At 40.5% G+C, this 23190-nt stretch overlaps 1 protein-coding gene across 1 annotated transcript in view; it reads right to left on the bottom strand.

Annotated features, from left to right (window-relative positions):
• LOC132268214 (uncharacterized) overlaps positions 1 to 23190 on the bottom strand; it is a 105618-nt gene that overhangs the window by 75034 nt on the left and 7394 nt on the right. The window contains exons 9-17 of the mRNA XM_059769011.1: positions 11129 to 11193; positions 9166 to 9253; positions 8972 to 9050; positions 8777 to 8885; positions 6241 to 6300; positions 5937 to 6055; positions 659 to 1040; positions 391 to 572; positions 191 to 263 (exon numbers count right to left, since the gene is read on the bottom strand). Coding sequence (XP_059624994.1) covers positions 191 to 263; positions 391 to 572; positions 659 to 1040; positions 5937 to 6055; positions 6241 to 6300; positions 8777 to 8885; positions 8972 to 9050; positions 9166 to 9253; positions 11129 to 11193 — 1157 coding nt within the window. The remainder of the gene's footprint in view (positions 1 to 190; positions 264 to 390; positions 573 to 658; positions 1041 to 5936; positions 6056 to 6240; positions 6301 to 8776; positions 8886 to 8971; positions 9051 to 9165; positions 9254 to 11128; positions 11194 to 23190) is intronic.

Below are 23190 nucleotides of genomic sequence, written 5' to 3' on the forward strand. Positions count from 1 at the left end.
TCAAAATTTTAACAAGAAGATTGTTGATTTTTTGGGTTCCTTGGGTCCTTGGGATCTTTTCTTTGGCTACAGCCCTTGTATAGTATTGGGGACGTGTTCCCCTGTTGAAGGTTCTCTAATATATTCTTACTTATCAAAATAAATAAATAAGAAATAACCAAAAGCACAGAAAACTAAATATACAACTTACAGTAGGTGTTCTAGACATGCAATCTGCAGTAACATATCCTAAGGCCGATAAAAGTCCATGATGTGCTTCAAACCTAAAGAAGAATTTGAAACCAACTTCTTAGTCAGAAATACAGGTACAGTGACCTCAAATCAGAAATTACAATTTTAACAAATATCTAGTTATTGTGAAAATGTTGCATGAAATACAAAAGCACAAACCTGATCCATTGAACACCAAATGAGGAAATTAGTTCGCTTATAAGATCAGACGAAGCAGATATAGGAAGAGCATGGGAAGCAATTCCAAGTAAGCGTGCTACAGATTCACGAGTGTTGTAGTCCACATGACTTAGTAATTGCTTTAGCCATGAAATTTTCACAGCATAGCGTGATGGTAGCATCTACAAAAAAAAGATGATACTTCAAATAGAGAACTGTAAGAAAAGCAATATGAAAAATACAGCGTAAAAAAACTCATGCAATCAACCTCTGGTATTTTAGCTCCAATTGCGATTAAAGCATTGGAGGCATTAGCATGCAACTCAACAGAGCCTTCATACGCCATAGCATGTTCTAGCAGCAAACACGTATTTTCCACTGAAAGCCAAAATTCAGAGGCTTTTTCTACCGAGGTTTTTTGCTCCATGTCTGCCTCAAAGCACTTCAACAAAAATTTGATCATAGCCACATATGTTTGTGATGGGAAAAGAAGCTTCATTTCCCTCATCTCAGTGGGATCTAACAATGCCGGTTGCTGTCTAAGAATATAATTCAGCATGTCTCCAATCTTAGGGTACTTAATATCGAAATGGTCGTTAATAGTTCTCCTTTGATCTTTACCCAGAAACAAACCTTCAAGTGCCATTTCCCTACAGAAAAAAGAAGTCAGCAAGTGTATCCAAAAAAAAATATGGAAAAAGGAAAATAAAAAGAAGCAACAAATGCCATACAAAATCAACCAAAACTTCCTCCGGACAAAGAAATCAGATTATTAGTGCTTAGCTTACGGAGTAAGTTATTATAGCTAGGAAGCGTGGACACGCCCGAATCACTGTCGGACAAAGCCCGACACATGTTGTACACGCCAAAAGGTGTGTCTAGAATTTTTTTATTTTTAAATTTTCACACACAGCACAGATACGCCATGGGCACTTATCCGACAGGCAAATCGCATTGTTAGGGAGGTTTAAGAAAATTCTAAAAAGATAGATAAGCTAAAGTGTAAACATTATTTCTTTGAACATTTGTAATAATATGACGGTCATAACATTAAATATTTCAAGTTTTTTGTTTTGAAAACAACTACTATTTGTGGAGTAGATTCAATTGTGTAGTACTTTAACCGATAAACTAATTATTCTTTTAGCTCAATAAAGCCAATATGGATGACAATTTGAACTCCAATGTTTGATAATGTTGAAGCTTCAGCAGGGGGATTTTATAAGCTGCGTTTGTTGGCTCTCCTCAAAGATATCATTGTCCTTACATGGAGTTCCACCATCCTCATCTTCATGATGTGTATTATCTCTAGACTTAGTATCATCAAACATCACATTAACAGACTCCATGACACTGTGACCCAAGATAAAACACTACATAACATCACTTGTTGGAGAATAGCCCAGAAGAATACTGTCATCACCCCTATAATGAAGCTTACCTAAATTTTCTTGATTTCTTAAGATGCAGCATGTGACATTGTGGCACGAATTTTGTTTCGGCGGGGTCGCACCTGAAAAGTGAGCTTTGTGTGATGTTTTGGCACGAAATTTTGACCCGTTTTTTCCTTTGCGGGTCCTGGATCCTATTTAGTACTCTCTCGTAGTTCGGTATATAAGGGCGTTTAGCGTTTGGAATGGAATAAAGAGAGAATACTGAAAATCGCTGGAAAGACAGTGAGAGCTAGACTTTGGGGGCTGAAACTTGTAATCTCCTAATTTTCGCATGGTAAAATCTTTCACCGGATCTTCACCGTGGAGTAGGTACAACTTGTGTCGAACCACGTAAAACTTTGTGTCCTTTGTGTGGCGTGTTTATTTCTGTCATGATTCATGATTTGTTCTTGGTTGTCGGCATTTGTCGTAACAAACTAGTATCAGAGCATTCGGTTCGAAGCTGGGATGGCAACCAAGCATCTAGAAATCAAGGAATTTAATAGTAGAAACAATTTCAACTTATGGTGGGTTAGGATACAGGTTCCATTAGTTCAACATGGGTTATCCAAAGCGCTGAAGGGGAAGGATGTACTGCCGAAAAATATTAAGGACAAAGATGAGGTTATGGATAAAGCACACAGTGCGATTATCTTATACTTGAGTAACGAAGTTTTGCGAGAAGTTTCTGGAGAGACTACGCCAGATGGGCTATGAAACAAATTGGAGTCTTTGTATATGACGAAATCTCTTGCGAATCTATTTTATCTAAAGAAACGGTTGTTCAATCTTCAGATGCCCGAAGGTTCATCTCTAAAAGACCATCTTGACTAGGTAAACAGAATCATCATGGAGTAAAATAATATTGATTCGTCTCAGGCCATTATTCACTTGTGTTCTCTACCACTCTCGTATGAGAACTTTGTCAATACAATGATGTATGGCAGAACTGTGTTGTCTATGGAAGACTTGAAGGTAGCTTTGAATTCTAAGAAGTTGCAAAGAAGGGCGTTTGAAGGCAATACAGAAGGTTTGGGAGAGAGCTTGGTTGTTAGAGGGAGTATGAATCAAAAGGGAGGGTCTGGCAACAACGAATGTTTCAAGTCTAAGAACAGAACGAATGTGCTGAGATGCTATAGCTGTGATAAGGAAAGGCTTCAGGAAAAACTTTCTGGAGCATAAGGGAAAGAAAAAATCCTCTGAAGCCAGTGACGTGCTGTTGCAAAGGGTAATGATTCAAATGGTGGTAAAATTCTCACAATTTATGTTGGCGGCTCTGGCGATGAGTGGATTCTTGAATCAGGTTCCTCGAATCACATTTGTCCAAACAGGGACTGGTTTACCTCTTATCGGTCCACTAGTGGAGGGGAAGCTCTAATGGGAAACAATGTGTCGTGCAAGGTTGTAGGTCTCGGTACAGTTCGAATCAAGATGTATGATGGCATAGTGAGGACATCAGGCGTGTACCAAAGCTGAAGAAGAATTTGATTTCCCAGTGTACGCTCGATTCCAACGGGTGTAGTTACAAGGCTAGAGGAGGACTCATTCGGGTTTCAAAGGGTGCTCTTGCGGTGATGAAGGGACTGAACAAGCACGATTTATAAGCGATGCAGGGTAGCACAATCACGGGTTCAGCCGTAGTATCATCCTCGGATCTAGATTTAGTGCAATGTCTTAAATTTTTATTAATGTTATTTAATTCTTGTTATGATTGAGTTATACCTGAGCTGAATTTTATTTTATTTTAATAATATTCTTTGATGGATACAGTGATGGGTTGGAGAGGCCTTTTTCAGAAGAGGAAGTTTTGAAGGTTTTGAAGAGCTGCAATGGAGATAAAGCCCCGGGTCCTGATGGGTTCTTTATAAGATTTATGCTTGAGAATTGGGAGATGGTTAGGGGGAAGTGATGGATAATTTTCATGCTTTGGGGCGTTTTGAGAAGAGCATGACTGCTATGTTCATTGCTCCCATCCCAAAGAAGGGTGGTGCGTATGATGTTAAGGACTTTAGGCCTATTAGCTTGGTGGGTTGCATATATAAACTAATTGCTGAGGTCTTGGCTCAGAGATTGAAGTTGGTCTTGAACGGAATCATTTCAGATTCTCGAAATGCCTTTCTTGGTGGTCGCCAAATTCTTGATTCAGTCCTCATTGCGGGAGAGTGCATTGATTCCAAAAATAAGGAGTGGGGTTCCAAGTCTTTTGTGCAAGTTGGATATTAAGAAGGCATACGATCATGTTAGTTAGAACTTTCTTATGTATTTGTTGGAAAGAATGGGATTTGGTGAGAGATGGAGGAAATTTCTAATTCCATGTGCATTTCCAACGCTCGGTTCTCGGTCCTTGTGAATGGAATCCCGACAGATTTTATTTGGTAGCTTGAGGTGATTTTCTGTTCCATTTGGTGATGGAAGCTCTCAGCAAAATGATGACAAGGGTTGTGAACTTGGGCTTTTTGAGATGATTCGGGGTGGGGATGGATATTGCCAATCAAATGGAGATTTCTCATTTGATGTTTGCGGATGACACGTTGGTTTTTTGTGATGTGGATGCGTCACAGTTTTGATTCTTGAGATGCGTTTTGAATTGGTTTCAAGTCGTCTCTGCCTTGAAGGTGGATGTGGGCATGTGGGCGAGAGTGTTCTGGTTCCGGTTAGGGAGGTTCCTCAGATTTTAGGATGTAGAACTAGCTCCTTTCCCATTTCTTATCTTGGGCTGCCTCTTGGGACTCCATCTAAGTGGGTGGGAAATTGGGATCCTGTGGTTGAGAGATGTGAAAAGAGGTTTGCTGGCTGGAAGAAACAATACCTTTCTAAAGGGGAGAGGGTCACACAGCTCATCCAACGGGTCACAAGCGGGTCACAACGCGACTTGGCATCAAAATTCGGGCCACAACATCACAAAGTTGTATTGTGACAATAAGGCTGCTATTAGCATTGCCCATAATCCAGGTCAACATGATAAGACAAAGCACATTGAAGTCAATCAACACTTCATCAAGGAAAAGCTTCGTCTTGGGCTGATTTGTACTCCATACGTCAACACACATGATCACGTTGCTAATTTTTTTACTAAGGTTGTGAGCAAGACTTGCTTGCAAAATATGCTAGTCAAGCTGGGCATGATAGATATCTTTGCACCAGCTTGAGGGGGAGTGTTGTCAGGGGCTTATTTGTTATTACTATATAATATTAGGCCTTATGTGTAATTTCTTAAACTTGTTAGTATAAAAAGAATGTGGTGGAAGGATGAAAGTATTCTTTCATTCTTTCATCCTTTATGTGGTGGAAGGATGAAAGAATACTTTCATCCTTCCTCTTTTTCCCCATGTCTCTCTTTTCCTCTCATCCTCTTTCTTCTCTTTTTCTTCTTCTTCCTATACTTTACTCTTGATTTGATTATATCTTAAACTCAACATCATAGGCATGGAACGTAATAGTTTAGTGAAGAATGTTAACTGTCATGAGTGCAATCTTATGAGATTTGACTTTTCTATATTTTGATGTTCAGAATTTTTTTTTTTTTTTTTTTTCTTTTTTATAAGCAACATGTCATAGAAAAGCATGTTGAACCGGAAAGCGCATCCCAAATACAAAAAACAGGACCAAATAGGTTCTTGGGAGGAACTGTAAATATATAGAGGAGGTTGTGATTTTGTGGTTATTTTGAGAACTAAGAATAGAGAACTTAAGCACCCCAATAAGAGTATCCTCTCCATTGAAGGATCTCCTATTTCTCTCCCTCCATAAACCCCACCACAAGTACAAAGGGGCCACCCTCCAAGCATCACGGGCTTGAGCCCCCACAAAACAGCCTTTCCAAGATTTTGATTATGAACAATTATAAATTGGGACTTACATGGTATTTAACTTTCCGTTTATTATCAACGGTTCTTATGTTAATATTGTCACACTCCAAATAAGTGGGTGGGTCCAAGATGTGAGGAAGCAGAACAAGTATGACGACAAATATGCATCAGTTTCATACAAATATCAGCTGTGAAAATATATGAATAACTATAGGAAAGAAAGATGACACTAAAAAGTAGAAGTAACTAGATGATTAGGCCTAAATATATCCTATTAGATATAGAGTATGAAAATTTAAGCTACCGTATATCCAACTTGGAATCTGCTGCCCCAAGCATACAAATAAATCGGCTTGGACAATGCTGCAAGTCAAACAATGATGTTGCCCATCTCACAGCAGAGAAACGTACTTCACTTTGTTCCTTGTGAGAAAAAAAGAATAATAAGTCCATGTGTCTGACGTTTTTAGTGGAACCAGAATTGCATGTCACATACGAATGAAAAATTCCTATCCCCAAATAACATAATAGAGACATCCCCAAATAACATAATAGAGACATATCAAACAAAAGAAACATAAGGTCACTAGTGCGTAAGTCAAATCTACCACTTGAGTATTTTTCAGCAAAAGTGTCTCCAAATCCTTTAAGACTGTTGTGGGTGCACCCTGAAACTCAGGCAGAAAACCAATTACAAAGAAGTCAACAGACGGAAAAGAAACAAATAAAACTTGAGAAGCCATCTCATATGCACAGTAGAGCAAGATGTAATTCATGAGAAGAAAAAGATGATATAAATTTATGAGTACATACATGATCAAATTAATCTTGGTGTAATCCTATGTGAAGTAAGGAAAGAATGACCGAGGTGTGAATGCAGTATAAAAAAGAGTTTTTGAAAAATCAGTCTAACTTCATGAGAGAAAACACATTATGGAAGTTCGAGATTGTTATACAGTATTGTATGAGTTGTCACACGTGTACAGTTAGTATTGTATGAGTTGTCACCTACCCCTCATTACCATATATAGAATTACAATGTACAGGGTTTTCTTGTTCTCCACTCACCTACTCCCGTAGCTTCTCCTATATAAACACCATTCACCATTGTATTATTGTATTACTTACTCAATAACATATACGTTTTCATTTATTATCTCTCTCTTTCTCTCTCTCTCTCTCTCTCAACATGGTATCAGAGCGGAAATCGATCCCTCTTTAAATTTCTTTTGTCTTATTCAGACTCCGATCTTGATTCCATCTCGGCTTTCTCTCAATCTCTTCTCGGTGATCTCTCCTCGGTGATCTCAGTTCTCATCTCAGCAATCTCTCTCGGATCCCTCCACGGTTCTCTCCTCGATAATTTCTCTCGGGTTCAACTCAGCTAGATCTTGGTTCTCTTATCTCGGCTCCCTCTCACTACTATATCTCATTTGTTCGGCAGCTCTTGTGATGGATACTAAGGAATCCCATCTTCTTGGGTCAATCACCAGCACCAAACTGGTAAAGTGTGAGCGTGCAAATCAGCCCTCCTCCACCGCTACTATCGTTACTTCAGGTAATATGTGTCTCCATGCTTCATCTTCTACACCTTGGATCATTGATTCAGGGGCATCCGATCACATGACAGGTAACCCATCTCTTCTTTCTGATATTTCTCATGTTTTCTCACCATCGGTTGTTATTATAGCGAATGGTGCCAAATCACCTGTTCATGGAATTGGTACCTTCTGCACTTCGGGTCTCACTTTTTCATCATTTTTATATATCCCTCAATTTTCATTCAATTTATTGTCAGTTCACAAAATCATATCAGATTTAAATTGCTCAGTTACTTTTTCTCCTTCCCGTTGTGTCTTTCAAGATCTCAAGACGAAGAAGACGATTGGTGGGGGGTTTGAGAAGCATGGTCTTTACTACTTCCAGCCAACTACTGCTCCGACAACTCTACATTCCACTCCCTCTTCAGCTTACCAGTGGCATTGTCGCCTTGGACATCCCTCTTCAAATAGTCTTCGAGCCTTGGTCCCTTCTTTAGTTGATTTTTCCAAGTTTAATTGTACTACTTGCGAACTTAGTAAACATAGTCGGGCTACTTTTAAGTCTCGTTTTGATAAAAGTTTAAAACCTTTTGAGTTAGTACATTCGGATGTTTGGGGACCAGCTCGTACTAATGGACAGTCCAAATTACAGATTATAACTAAAAAATACCAAAGCTATAATAGAAGGAGGCGTAGGGGTGGGCTTGATAAGGGTGCATTTGCACCTACACCAGCCAATTTTTTGCTAATTTTTCTCTCGAAGACAAGATCAAAAAAGTAACATCCATAGCAAGCCAACCATCACCTTTAATGAAGACTAAGATAATTGAATGCCATAACACTGTAGAACATTTACTGGCCATTATGGTATAGAATAAGTATCCTACCAAGGATTCTATGTCCATGTATAATGTATTTACAATATCCAAGAGAAAGCTCCTACAAAGTTAACCTCAAAGCTTGATACAAGTTCAAAAATAGAAGAGAATGTCCCTTAAATTGTCGATAATACGATTCAAAAGAGATCATATTTTTGACACCACGACAGGTGTGAAATAAGTAAAAGCATTGTCTACTTAAAACAGTCTAAGAATACCCAAATTCTTGCCTCAAGGGAAACCAACAAGGGACATTGAGTGAAATCAGTGACAAGAAAGTATTAATGGTCTTTAAGTTGAAGCCCACTCTAAGAAATCTAAAGAAAAAGACCATGAAATTGGTGATGGAAATGAAACCTAATCCTTTTTTTCCAGCTCTCACTGTTACTGAACAAAGCAAAAACCAAGAGACCTTAAGCCAAAGTGATCATTTGCTTTTTCCAAGCCAATTTTTACATAAATATCTTCCTTCCTATGAGTACTCTTCCACACACTAGTTTGATCCATAAATGACATCTATTATTTCTATCTTAGCAATAGTACTAGGAAAAAGTGAAAAAAGCTATTCCAGGATACCTATTTGAAGAATTTAGCATTGATTTTGTAGAGATGGGTGATGACAACCATGGGACTAAAATCCATATATATCACATATTAACTCCAACAAACTGAAAAAAATGAGTGTAAGAATTATATCTGAAACAAACTGAAATGAAATTGGATACCCTGTATGCAACAGCAAGGGAATTGGTCGCTTCTTGGATAGTTAGACGAAGAAACTGAGCCTCCAATTTCAGAGCATTGAAAAGCCGAACAGCCATGTCAATCTTATCTCTAATAGAAAAAGTGATGGCCATGAGATTACACATTTAAGAAAAAGGTAACTGAACCCATTGAATGCTGCTGAAACAAGACAATACCTAAAAAGTTGAGGCATTCTTTGTGCAAGCAATCCAATTGCTTGAAAGGCAAAGGTTTTAGTGTCCCTAGCGATAGCATCTGAATGAATGTGACAATTTGTATCAGTAAATAATTCTCTAATGCTTCAGACAAAATAAAAAAGTATAATAGTTTAGTGAAGTTCAAATAATATTAAATTGCATTACAAGTGAACCTGAGTCCAAAGTAGAATAACGATCAAGAGACTTCAGAATTGCAGTTAGTATAACAGGGCCCATAAGCTTCAGCTGTTCCACTTTCGCCTAAATACAATTAAAAGAAGTGACAGGGAAAAAGAATGTCAAATAATCATTTTTAAAATAATTTGCATCCAATAAAATAACAACATGGAATAACGAGGAAAAAAAATACAAAAAAGAAAAGGACATCAGTTTTAAAAAAAAGTTTTAAGGTCAAAAAAGAAAAGGGCATCAGTTTGCAACTCGCTCATGAAACATTAGAAGAAAACTTGATAAAAATATTGCACTAGAGAGGCAATAAGATTTTTTTCCTACATCTATAAGTGCTCAGGTGATGAGATTTCAAGAGCTTTTGTTTTCTCTATACTATCGAACTCCAAGAATAATTTAGATATGAAAGAGACAGAGTGACTGAGGAAGTGACTGAGTAATGGATTGAGACTTGCTGCTCTCAGCTTTCTACCTTTGCTATTAAGGAACGGTTATGCTTTTAGAAGCCATTTTTAACAACGCTGGGTCTCAACCCATACGGTGAAAGAGTGGGATCCCAATCCTCCGAGAATAGTTTATAGTAGATAGGAAAGAGAAATAGTAGCCATTTTTAACAACGCTCGATCTGGCTTCATATGGTCGGAGAGTGGTATCTCAATCCTCCTAGAATAGATTATAGTAGATATGAAAGTGAAAGAGTGACTAAGGAATGGATTGAGATTTATTGCTCTTAGCTTTCTACCTTAGTAATTAAGGAACAGTGGTACTTTTAGAAGCCATTGCTAACAGTGCTCGGTTTCCCTTCTTATAGTGAGAGAGTATGTTAAACTTTTAATCACTATATTCATTAATTAAATAATGCCTAATGGCCTTCAAACCCTCTGAGCTGGTTACATCCCAATTTACCGGGTTATGAAAACCCACAACATATCAGCTGTAACGTGCCGGCTTTTTTTTTTTTTTTTTGATAATTAAGATTTCATTTAAGGCGCTCAAAAAGGGAGCACTCCCAAGAACAAACACAAAAAGCCAACAAAGGCCAGACCACAGCTCCATCTTGTACTCTCTTAAGGTTCCCAAAATCATATTTAGGCTTTTAGGCTAGGACCTATTGTTTTGGAGGCTAGAACAATAAGATTCAAGGGTTATTTCTCATATCTAAGATATCAAGTCAATTAGATTTCTTATTCGGGGTAGTTTTAATTTTTGTTAGGAACTCTATGCTTGGTGGTGTCTTTGGAGGGAACGGAATAGGAGATCCTTTGATCATTTCAACACCATAGATTTATTAATGGTCTTCTTATACAGGAAAAGATATTAGAAACAAAGATCAAGAAGTAAAATATTGAGAGCTCTGTTGTTGTTGTATCTTCTCCTTTTTTTACCTGGAAAAAAACTTGCACCCACTTTGCCCTTATGGGGGACTTGAACCATCGACCTTCTACTTTGGAAGGTGAGGAACCCTCGGTGGTGAGAGCTTTTCGTTCACTAGTTAAGCTTTTCATAGAATATCATACCATATTGTGTGATTGAGTGGTCAAAGTATCAACCATAATATCCATCCATCAGAAAACAATGCGGTTAATCGCTAGCAACAGAAATCAATCACAACAAGAAGAGTGAATTGCGTTGGTTGTATTACTTTCTTTATAATGAATTGTTTCTGGCGGGTTAAATCCTACGGTTTTTCCCTTTGGGGTTTTCCACAAATCTCTCTCTGATTTACTTTGTTCTGCTTTATTATTTTACAATTTAATTGTTTTGTCAGATAATTGGTATCAGAACATATCAATTTCCAATTCTTCAGTAACAAAAATTGGCAAGTAATTCTGGAAATGTCATTGCAAACACACCCAAAATGTTTAGAGGCACAAAAGGGAGAGATTTTCCAATATGCTTGGTTGTTGATGTTTCGTAGAATAATAGGTATATTAATAAGATCCTTACATGCTTGAAAACCCAAACAGTGAATTCCATTCCCGCCTGCTTCAACCTTGAGGTGGTACCAATTCCTATTACAAGCAAAATTCAAACAAAGCTAAAAAAATTGCAGCATGTAGGCCGACAAATGAACAGAAAAGAAAAATATATCAAACAAAACAACAGAAATAATTAACGAAGATTAAAAAGAATAATAAAATTCCTAAATCAATAAATAAATATGATTCAAAAGAACAAAAGTGATATCATTTAGTTCTGCTACAGAATTAGCACGAGTAGGTGGGATAAGCTGAAAGGCAAATATTAACAATAACTAAGTTTTTTTTTTTTTTTTTTTTTTTTATAAGTAACAATAACTAAGCCTTTGTTCCTAAAATGATCAATTATCTCTTTCTATGTATTGCTCCAAGAATCATGCATAATATTTCCCTTTACTATCTTTGCTGATTTTTCATCACACAATATTGGGATTAAGGCTTGCTTAAGATGAGTTCAATTTAGTAAGCTAACTTTTATTACCCATTTACATAATCCACGGACTCGCCAGTTTTTGCAGTTTAAAATCTATAAAAGAATGCAAAACAAATACCGAACTCATCTTAAGCAACACCTCCCATTAGCTATGATGACACAATAGTTGAAGGGCAGCAGTAAAGTGGTGCTCTTGTAACTATTTATTACTGGGTTTTGTGGCTAAAGGTTGATGGTGATATGGGTTTTAAAAGTTTCTAAGTGTGAGAAAGGAGCAATGAATGGGTTATAATTACGCAAGCGAGACAAATTTTGAATGTGTTCTGGAATTCTGAACAGTACCCATCAAGAGTAGAGAGACTGTGGTGATGCATTTTCTGTATTCTGGGGTTTATTGATTGGGAAAGGAAGGGTTTGTTAGAAATTTAAAGGACTAGAAATATCGATGAGAAGAACATTAAAGTGGGATTTTTTAAGCTATGAATCCCTCCTAAAATACCTTGGGCATCAAACTTAAGACTTGGAATTGCATCAGATAATCCTCAGGGCACAATTTCCATAAAAACTTCTCTAAAAGAAATTATCCACTAAATTGGAAGCATTACATGGCTATATATAACGACATCCAGGCATATCTAACTCTCATATGACTTGCTCATATTTGGTAATTTAGAGACTTTTACTAGCAATAAACCTATTAAAAATTAACATATAATATAACTTGACCAAATATGTGACCCAAATATCACAACTACAACTCATGTCCAGAAGATCTCCAAATTACCAAAAGCATAAGAAAATATACTAAAAATTTCAAAACATTCTCTAGAATAATCATAGAATAGGACTCTAAACTAGACTATGTAAGATCCCAAGCGAACCCACTTTGAATTGCTCCACCACCACTAACACCATCAATGCCTTTTTCCCATATGAAATTTGGGTTGGGGGGGTGCTTGGCCGGCCACATGAATTCTCTTTCTTTCATTCTTTCTTAGTACAAGCCATGTCTCCTATTTTATTTTATTTTTTGAATTCATTTTTAAATATTTTGGAAGCAACCAATTTCAATTATTTATTTTTCATTTGAATTTGTATTTATTTATTTATTTTATTCTTATTCACCACATTGTACATTATGTAGAATGCATGCAAACAGCAACTGATTTAAAAGGCCAATAACTCATGTTGGTCTTATTTGTGCAATGCTTGGAGAGGTGAACGGGGATATAAACATACCTTTGGCATTACTTTTACAATCAGAACTAAAACCCAGCCCTTGCACTAGGCAGTCAAAACTTTTACCATGCACCAAGCAATGGCCCCTACTAATTGAATTCATTTACCAATATTTCAATGGCAATCTCTTACCAACATCAATCAGCCCATATTTGAGCATGATGAATCACTTCGTGCTGAAAGAAAGAAGCGAAAAAACCCTATATGTGTTATTAGTCAGGGTAAATTACACTGCCACCCCTTCAGGTTGGGTCAAATCTCACATGCATAAACATTTTGGTTTTAACTTTCACTCATATTTTGATGAATTGATCCGTATTTCACTCACATCCCAAATATCACTTTTCAGGAGTGTCAGAGTACTTTTTACATGCAAAATTACTATGCTACCCTTTTGACTTCCTGTTGACATACAAAAACAGTGTTTTAGGTATAAAATGACACAATTACCCGTAAGACTCATTTTAATTATTGACCAAAATGCCCCAAAATTAAACCCCTCTCTCTCTCTCCCTTCCTTCACTAACTCTATATTTATATATATATCTTCTTCTCTCACTAACTATATATATATCTTCCCTTATATATAAATCTTTTTTTCTCACTAACTATATATATATATATATATCTTTACCAAGAAGAGATACCTGAAGAGATATCAGGATGATTAGAGTGTTGGTTGTGAAAATACAATCGAAGAAAATTTAAGAAAGGAAGAAGAAATTGCTCGCTAAAGCTGGTATCAAAAAACAAAACTGAGAATGCTAGGCTGCAGCACATCAATCAAGGCGGTACTGTGAAGGCCGCTAATCCCTTCAGAAGTCCTTCTATTTATCTTGATGGAGCATCTGTTGGAAGACGGAGAGAGGTGTTGGGGGCATGTTTGGTGGGTTTGTTTGACAAAGAGCTGGGAAGCTGTGGTCAGATCCCTGAATGGGCTGAACGAGCATGGAATATCTCATGTGGGGTCGGAGTTTCGCCGCTTCTCTTCTTCTTTTTCGACTCCCCTCACAAGCTGAGGCCAGTAGGGTTCTGAGGGAAGGGCATCGTGATTGGGGAGGCGCTACGTTCAGGGCTTGGAATTCCGGATCAATCAAGGGCCCTCATTCTAATTACAATGGTCAGCCCCATTCCAAAGGCTCTCGTAAAGGAACAAGGCCATACGAGGGAGAGTCGGAGTTTCATGCAAGTGACGAGTTGATGCTTGGTGCTTCAGGACGGGATGTGCGGAGGTGCTGAGGGAGAAAGGCCTGAAAAGGATGATGGTGTACGGCCTGCCCTCCACCTTTGGTGTCATGCTCTCTTTGTGACCATTGGGGATCTTTGTGGTGGCTTTGTTTGGGTGGATGCTGATGAGACACGGGATGCCGAGATCATCCGTATCTTGGTGAGTGACGGTCCTGAGTGCCCGCCGGCAGTCTTCGTTCATGATGATAGATTTTGCTATAAAGTGGCTGTGTGGGAGGAGCTTAATCCGGAGCTGGTACCAACGACAGAGAGTTTGGAGGGAGGTGATGGTTCCCATTTGTTAAGTGAAAAGGACTGGTGGATCATGATGGCGAAGGGCCAGGGATTTGATCAGAGAAGATGGAATGGTCTTCACATGCGGCTAGCGCGTGGTTTCAGTGGTGTTAAAGAGGGGACACGTGGTTGGCATGCAACGGTCTCTAAGGATTACGCATCTGTGGATAAGGATAGGGATAAGGTTTCCAGATCTTATGGTTTGAATTGTAGTTGGAGGACACGCGACCTCTCTTTCAAAAGGATGGGCCGTGGGTCTTATGTTCTTCCCACTCGGGTTGGGCCACATGGACATCACGTAGGCTCAAAGGCGTTCAGGCTCATGAAGGATGGGGGCGCTCATCCGGCCCGCATGCAGTCCGGGCCTCACTCGGACATGTGAACAGGTTCTTGCACGATAATGTGGGTGTTGGGCCAAGTCTTTTGGCTCGCCCTGCCTCGTTTGAACCACGAAGGAGGCCCAATGTTATTTCCACTCACCATCAAAGGAGGCCCAATGTTAAATCCACCCACCATCAAAGGAGGCCCAGTGTTATTTCTAAGATGTTTGGGCAGCATTCTGGGGTCCTTAGGGATCGATGTGTTGGGCCTGTCCTCAGCAATTCGTTTGGGCCTCTACAGGATGGACCCCTTTTAGGGGATAATGACGAATGTTCTTTGGAGGGCTCAGTTCGATGTTCTGATTTAAGGCCTCCTTCGGTTCAAGGACATAGGGGAAACGCCAATGGCCATTTGGATGAGGTGCTGCAAAGACCGATTCACTCCCGGACTAGAGGTTCCCGATCGAAGAGGCAGAGATGGTCCCGATTGCACAAAAAAAAAAAAAAAAGGGGGTTAAGTCCACCAATACGTTCCACACTCCTGGTATGTGCTATGACTTTCCTTCAAAGCTCTCTTCCCTCTCTACTCCTTATTCTACTCTTTCTTGTGGAGTGTTGAGGAGGGTTGATGGGATGGTGGATGGTGGTTTGGAATCGGGTGTTCATGTTTGTCGCCAGTAGCTGAAGTGCCAGTTGATGAAGTGGGTTCCAAAGAGAGACGTGAGGTTGATGGTGGGATGTCGGTTTTTTCAGAGTTCACAGGGACCGCTTCATGCTCTGAGACAGGAAGCGAGGGAATCAAAGGTGGATCTCTTATGCTTATCCCAAGTGGTGAGGCCGATGGCAGTGTCATTTTGTGTATTGGTCAAGGGACTCAATTGCTGATTGATGGTAGGACTGCCAATTCTCTGAGAGCTGTTTTGAAACTCCATTGGTCCGGGACTAAGCAAGGTGCTGTTGAGTCGGGTTTGCAGGGTTCCGGGTGTTCAGATCAAGGAAGGTCTCTCTGTCCATCTGATGCCAGGGCCAAAGGCTGATGCTCTGGGATCTGATGCGATGCTTCATTGGGCTGGGAACAAGATCAATTTTGCTGAGATGTGCTTGCCGGATTCTGGTTTTGCAGAACAGGAGGACTCTATGTACATCTGAGGCTTGGGTTCCGAATGGCTCTTGTGTTCTGTCAGTGACACCTTAACTGTGGCTGAATGCACTTCCGCTAACCTGGTTATCCCCCGCCTGTGTGGGAGAATGGGGGTACCATTGGGATTGATACTCCATTGGCAGTCATTAGGGAGGTGCCGATGGCTACCAATCTGGAAGGGAGTGATGGGGAGTGGTTTATGGAGTGCATTGGAGGTACTAGTAAGTTGTTGGGTCTATCATGTGCTGGGGAGGAGAAGCAATCTAATGACATGTTCCAAGCAGTTGATGATGAATGGGCACAGGTGAAACATACAAGGTACCCAAGTGGGAAGGGGATGAGAGAACTGAAGAGCCTGTTTTCCTGTGTTAATTATGATGGGAGGAACGAAGATAGGGAAGAGAGGAATGGAGAAAGGGTGAGAGAAGGAGTGGAGGAAGGAGGGGAGGAGGGAAAGACTTGCGTCCATGAAGCTCAAAATTGTGTCATGGAATGTTCAGGGTTTGAACGACCCGAACAAAAGAAAGGTGGTGAAGGCTCTCATCCAGAAGTCGGGGGTTCACGTGGTATGTCTGCAGGAGTCCAAACTGGCTAATGCTTCTGATCGTGTTTCGAAAAGTCTATGGTTAGGCAGGTGTGTTGATTGGGAGGTGATTGACGCTGAGGGGACGGCTGGGGGTATCGTGGTTTTATGGGATAAAAGATGGGTCTCGAAGGCTGACGTGTTGAAAGGGAGGTACTCTATCTCTCTGTTGTTTTCGCTGGAGGAAGATAGCTCTCAGTGGATTTTCTCCAGTGTTTATGGACCGGGAGAGGATGCTGATAGGAGAGGACTGTGGGATGAGTTGGGGGCGGCTAAATCTAGATGGTCTACTCCATGGTGTGTAGGGGGAGATTTCAATGTTGTTCGTGTGCCAAGTGAGAGGTCCACGGGGGGTAGATGGACCCCGGCTATGACAGATTTTTCAGATTTTATGACCTCCCGATGGAAGGTGGCCAGTATATGTGGTCTAGTGGTCGGGATGCACCAACGTTGTCACGGTTGGACAGATTTCTTATTTCGGGAAGTTTGGAGGAGAAGTTCCCAGATGTGTCTCGGTGGCATTGGCCAAATCGATCTCAGATCACATTCCTATTCTCCTTGACTGTGGAGGGGTGAGGAGAGGGAGATCGCCCTTTCGGTTTGAAAATATGTGGCTTCGGGTTGACGACTTCAAAGACATGATTCTGGGTTGGTGGTCAGGCTATGTGTTTAAGGGCATTCCGAGCTTCCAACTGGCCTCCAAGCTAAGGATGTTAATGGGCGATATAAAGTCTTGGAACAAAGGTTTTTGGCAACCTTGAATGGCGCAAGAACAAACTACTTCTTGAAATTTCTTACTTGGATAGGAAGGAGGGTGAGGAGGGACTTTGCTCACGGGAGGTCAATAGAAGGAAGGTGTGTAAGGCCAAGTTTGGCGAGATTGTGGAGTTGAAGGAAGTCTCTTGGAGACAGAAGTCTAGAGCCCTTTGGCTTAAGGAAGGCGATTGTAACACGAAGTTTTTCCACCGGTTGGCTAACGCTCACAAAAGAGGTAACCACATTGGGAGAATTCGTTTTAATGGGGTTATGGTTACCAGGGAAGAAGACATCTAAAATGGTTTTGTATCTTTCTACAAGCAACTTTTCGAGGAGACTGCATCTTGGAGGCCCTTGCTAGATGGGGAATTCGCGGCTATCTCGGACGACGACATTGCTTAGCTTGAGAGGCCATTCGGGGAGGAGGAGGGTTGGAGGCTTTGAGGAGCTGCGACGGTGATAAAGCCCCCTGGACGGGTTTACCTCATCTGTTCTGCAACATAACTGGGAGATTGTGACGGATGAGGTGATGGGTACAATCAGCTTTTTCTTTTTTGCATGGCACGTTTGAAAAGAGCCTTGATGCTTCCTTTATTACCCTTGTCCCCAAAAAGGGTGGTGCCATTGAGGTAAAGAACTTTAGGACTATCAGCTTGGTTGGGGCTGTTATAAGATCATTGCGAAACTCTTAGCCACTCGTACGAGGAGAGTTCTTGACGGGGTGGTCTCAGAATCACAGAATGCTTTTGTGGGCGGGTGCCAGATTCTGGATTCTGTTTTGATTGCCAGCGAGTGCATTGAGGCCAGGGCGAGAAGTGGTGTTCCGGGAGTTGTATGCAAACTGGATATAGAGAAGGCTTATGATCATGTTTACTGGGATTTTTTGATATACCAGATGAAGAGAATGGCCTTTGGTCACAAATGGAGGGCATGGATTTTTTTTTTTTGTATTTCGGCTACTCGTTTCTCAATTCTCGTGAATGGCTCACCAGCAGGTTTTTTTTCCAACTCTCAAGACTTACGTCAGGGGGACCCACTCTCCCCTTTTCTTTTCATTATTATCATGGAAGCTTTTAGTAGATTGATGGGGAGGGCGGAACTGCTCGGTATCATTCAGGGATTCTCTATGGGTAGAGCACCCAATCAGTTAGTTGTTTCCCACCTGTTGTTTGTGGATGACACTATTGTTTTTTGTGATGCTAGAGTTGACCATGAGGTACTTGAGATGTGTTTTGGCTTGTTTCCAAGTTGTCTCTGGCTTGAAAATCAACATTGGGAAATGTGAGATCGTTCCAGTTGGGGTGGTGGAGGAGATTCAGGCTTTAGCAGATATTTTAGGTTGCGGTGTTGGCGCTTTTCCAATCTCTCATTTGGGGCTCCCCTTGGGTACCTCGTCGAGGAGCATTTTTGTTTGGGATCCGATTGTGGAACGGTTTGAGAAGAGGCTGTCAGGTTGGAAGAAACAACACTTGTCAAAAGGGGGGAGGGTTACGCTTATGAAAAGCACCCTTTCCAATCTCCCGACCTATTTCATGTCGGTCTTTCCGATGCCTATGACAGTTGTTAGAAGACTCGAAGAGGTTCAGAGGATGTTTTTGTGGGGAGGTTTGGGTGGTGATTTCAAATACCACTTAGTTAATTGGGAGAGGGTGTGCACCCCCATTAAAAAAGGGGGCTTGGGAATTCGAAAGCTGGATGTTTTCAATAAGGCGTTGTTAGGCAAGTGGTTGTGGAGGTTTGGGGGCGAGAGGTCTAAGCTTTGGAGGCGGGTTATCTCCTGTCATCATGGAGAGGGCGATGGAGGGTGGCAGTCTAGGGAGACGAGATGACCGGCGGGTATGGATTCTTGGAAGTTGATTCGAGGGGGCTGGGATGAGTTTTCAAAATGCATTCGCTTTAAAGATCGAAATGGAAGGAATGCCAGGTTTTGGGAGGACAGATGGTGCAGGGACTTAGCCTTGGCCCTTAGTTTCCCTCGGCTTTTGAGGATTGTTGTAAATAGGCACGTTGTGGTTGCTGACTATTATCGACTCGACAATGGGAGGGTGACTTGGGATGTGCAGTTCCGTAGACAGTTCAATGATTGGGAGATTATAGAGGTTGCAAATTTCCTAGCCTATTGCCAGATGGTGACCGGGGTGGGAGGGCAACTCCAACGGGACTTTTGAGGTTAGGTATTTCTATTCCAGTTTGATGGAGTCTGTTCGCCCCTCTTTCCCTTGGAAAGCTATCTGGAGGACGAAAGCTCCTTTGAAAGTGGCTTTCTTTTCGTGGACTGCTACCTTGGGAAGCATCCTTACTATCGGGTGAATTGGTGCTACATGTGTAAAAAGTCGGGTGAATCCGTGAACCACCTTCTCCTTCATTGTTCAGTGGCAAGGGATGTTTGGTCTATATTTTTAGTGGCTTTTGGTCTTCCATGGGTGTTTCCTTTTTCCACGGTGGACATGTTAGAGGCTTGGAAAGGGTGTATAGTGGAGAGCCAAGTTAGAGATGCTTGGAGGGCTACTCCCCTTTGTATTTGGTGGGGTATTTGTCATGAGAGGAATAAGAGATCCTTTGAGGGAAAGGAGTCTCCTATTTGGTCTCTCAAATTCAGTATTCTATCTTCCTTATTGATAAGCGCCGAATGTTGCACATTCAAGCCCTCTTATTTATGCATGTTAGTTAGTTTTATTTATTTATTTGTTACTTTTATGCCATTTGTGTGTTTTCGCCATTTTCAGGCACTTATCCTCAAAATCGAGTTAAATCGGGAATTTCGGGACTTCAAGCAATGAATCTAACCAAGCGAGTTCCCGTTGAAGGCTTCAAATACTTGATCCACATTCATATTCAATGCCGAGCCCAAGGGAAAGCAAGTTAATGATGAAGAAAGATCAATTTCAGAAGAAGCTAGCCATGCACCCGGAATGGGCGACTGGTCGCCCATTTATAGCTTGGGCTTGGCGACCAATTGCCAAGCCAAATTTCCAATCCGGAGCAAAAAGGAAAAAATGGGCAAAGAGTTGCGTTTTGGGCGACTAGTCGCCTAGTGTCAACCTCCCCTGTCGAAGCCCGCCAGCGCACGCCCCACGGCACCTGGCAACTAGTCGCCCCTGTGGTCAACTTTTTGTCAAATAGTGGTTCAAAAGCAACTTACTTTCCCTATTTTAGTGGATTTTGCACCAGACCATGTGGGCTCGAAATTAACCTCTTGGAGGACCACACAAAGCATATATTTGAGTTTGTCTTGCATAGAAGACCTTATCTTCAATTAGAGATAGAAAGGAAAGAGTTCTAGAGAGAAAAAGATTGGTCCTTGAAGCTTGAAGCTCATCCATGGATTCTAGCTTAGAGATGATGTCTTCTTCCACCAAGGAGGCCTCCACCTTGACGATGAGCAACTAAACCTCTTCTTAGGGAGTTGATGTAGCCAACTCCAAGTAAATATGTCTTGATTTGTTTGTATTTTGGGGAAACATTATGTTAATGCATAGCTTGTTGTATAACTTTCATTTTGCATGTATTTCATACTTTGTAATGAATTTCAATGTTTATATTATGTCATGATAAAACTCCTCTTGTCTGAGAAAGAATTTATTATGTTTGAGCCAAGATCATCTTCATAATGACAATGGAAATGACAAGTTATACACATGTTTACATGGCATACAAGGCAAGAACTTTGATATATCATACCTAGGGAAGACAATTTGTGCTACATATTAGATTAATTTAGATAGGTAAACAAGTTGTACCAACCAAAGATGAACCATGCTTAGTTCTTGAATTGTATGTGCATTCATCCTCTTAAAGAATTTGTTGTGAGTGTAAGCCACACAATTCATTGCTATGCTTAATATAGTTTTCCCTAAAGCAAATATAATCGGACATAGTTACAATGGGGATGGTAAGTCAATTCCCTAGTCGTCGCTCCATTTGCAAACTTAATCATTTTAATTTCAAGTCTAGTATTTTTTTTCAAGCAATTTAGATCACACAACAATCATCATCCAATCATTCTCGGATCAAATTGGGATTAATCTTGAATAATTAACGGCCATAAACTTTACAATCCTCGTGGTTCGACACCCTTTACGTAGCCATATCCTACAAGGACTCATGCTATTGCGAGTGGTTTTTAATTGAAAAGAATATCAAGTTTTAGAACACATGACTTATTCTCTTGAGTCAATGGGAGGGCTTGTAGCTCTATGGATAGTCTTTTGGATTTTGTGGATAGTCTTAAGTTATAGTGTCGTATGTACGTAAATCTATATAGAAATGATAGAGAGATGTTTGGGAGCTCGAAAGGGTCGATAAATCCAGAGATTTTTCCGACATTGTAAGGTAACCCTCCTTTGTCTGGTCTTCACCATCGTCATCCTACGTGGCACTATCGGCGCCGGCAAGTTCAGCACGCCGGAGCAAGACTTTAACAAGATCCGAAGCCATTTCTACTCTCGCAAGCATGCAGAGCCTCAACGAGTCCTCGAAGAGGTATAAACAACATCAACATCCACTGAAAGCAACAATTACACCACATTTGACATAAACAAATTGTTGGTCGGCGAAGAAGAAGAGGACGACAAGCCTAATCCGAACAAGCTGTACAGTATGGGACCTAAGATTTCAAATTGGGATGAACAGAGAGCGATTCAAAAAAAACCCTAATTCCCACAATTTCATTGGACCCAATAAGCCTAGGGCTTTTCTGGTGACTGGGTCATCACCAAAGACGGTGGTCCTTCTTGTCGAGGGAGATGAGGGAGCCGTATGAGAAATCTCAGGAGGATGTGGAGAACCTTTGGGGGGCTTGGGGCTGGAGTGTCGACTGGGAGTTTCGCCACCAAAAGCCCATCTCCTTTCATCATCATCACCGACAATCGCACCCAATTTTTTTTTTTTTTTTTTTTTGGGATATTTAACCCAAAATTCCTTCTTTATATATATATAGATTTACAGAGAGACTGATGGAGGGAGAGAGAGAGAGCTCATCCTATTATGGGGGTACTTTTGTATTTTTGCTTTTCTAATATTTTCTATTATATTGCATTAAAAAGTGGGGGCACATATGATATTTCACACCATTTTTAACTCAATATCTGACATGGGGTGTAAGTGAAAGTTAAAACCAAAATGTCCATCTAGGTGAGATTTGACCTAACCTGAAGGTTGTCAGTTAATATACCCTATTAGTAAAGCCTAAAGTGAACTAGAAGAACTTCGGGAGCAATTAGAATAATCGCAAAATCAAATGCTTGTTTTTAACCAGCACCCAATATGTGACTCACTCAAGCTCCTCTAGCTTTCCCTACCAATTCATTGATCATAATTGACGTATGAAAGGAGATTCTGACATTCTGAAACTCCCAGCTCACCTCCATCCCCACTTGCTCTCTTTCCCCTTCCTGTGCAATTCCGCTGCTCCCTTTTCCAGTCCTCTTCAATGGATTGAAAGATGTTTTGAACCTCATCTTCATGCCCCTCATACGCCAGCCCCAATTCTTTGATTACATCCCCGATATTGGCCAAAATCCTCTCGTGTTATAGTTTTTGTGCCTTCTAAAAGCAACAGCTTCTCTGTCAACCCATCCTCCATAGCTGCATGTGTAGGCTAATGATCAATGTGAAGAGGAGGGTCTCAAGTGAGACATTGTGTTGATTAGAGACCAGCTGCTGGTGATTTCAGAAAGCAAAGTCCGCACCATTGGCAAAGCTGTTGTCAATGGTAAATCAACACCTGAGCTGTCGATGAATCGATAACTAGCAGTAACTTGTACTGTTTCCCAGGTGAATGATTGAGTTCCAAATTAGATCAAGTGGTATTTAGCCATTTGGATTTCCCACATAAAAAATTGATAATATCTTGTTTGTGGTTCCCTTTTTTTTCTTAACTAAGCGATTGTGGTACATGGTTTACATCAATATAACCAGAAACAAACAAATAAATCAAAGTTGGTCCTGTTCACTCCCCTCTAGGTCCATCAGTTAATTCATAATCCAACAGGAAATTTCAGCATATATAACTCTTAGATATTATATCCATGTAGCT

This window comes from Cornus florida, unplaced genomic scaffold, assembly GCF_030987335.1.
Source record: "Cornus florida cultivar Cherokee Brave unplaced genomic scaffold, ASM3098733v1 CherokeeBrave_3.0.0_Hap2_Chr08, whole genome shotgun sequence".
Classification (NCBI taxonomy): Eukaryota; Viridiplantae; Streptophyta; class Magnoliopsida; order Cornales; family Cornaceae; genus Cornus; species Cornus florida.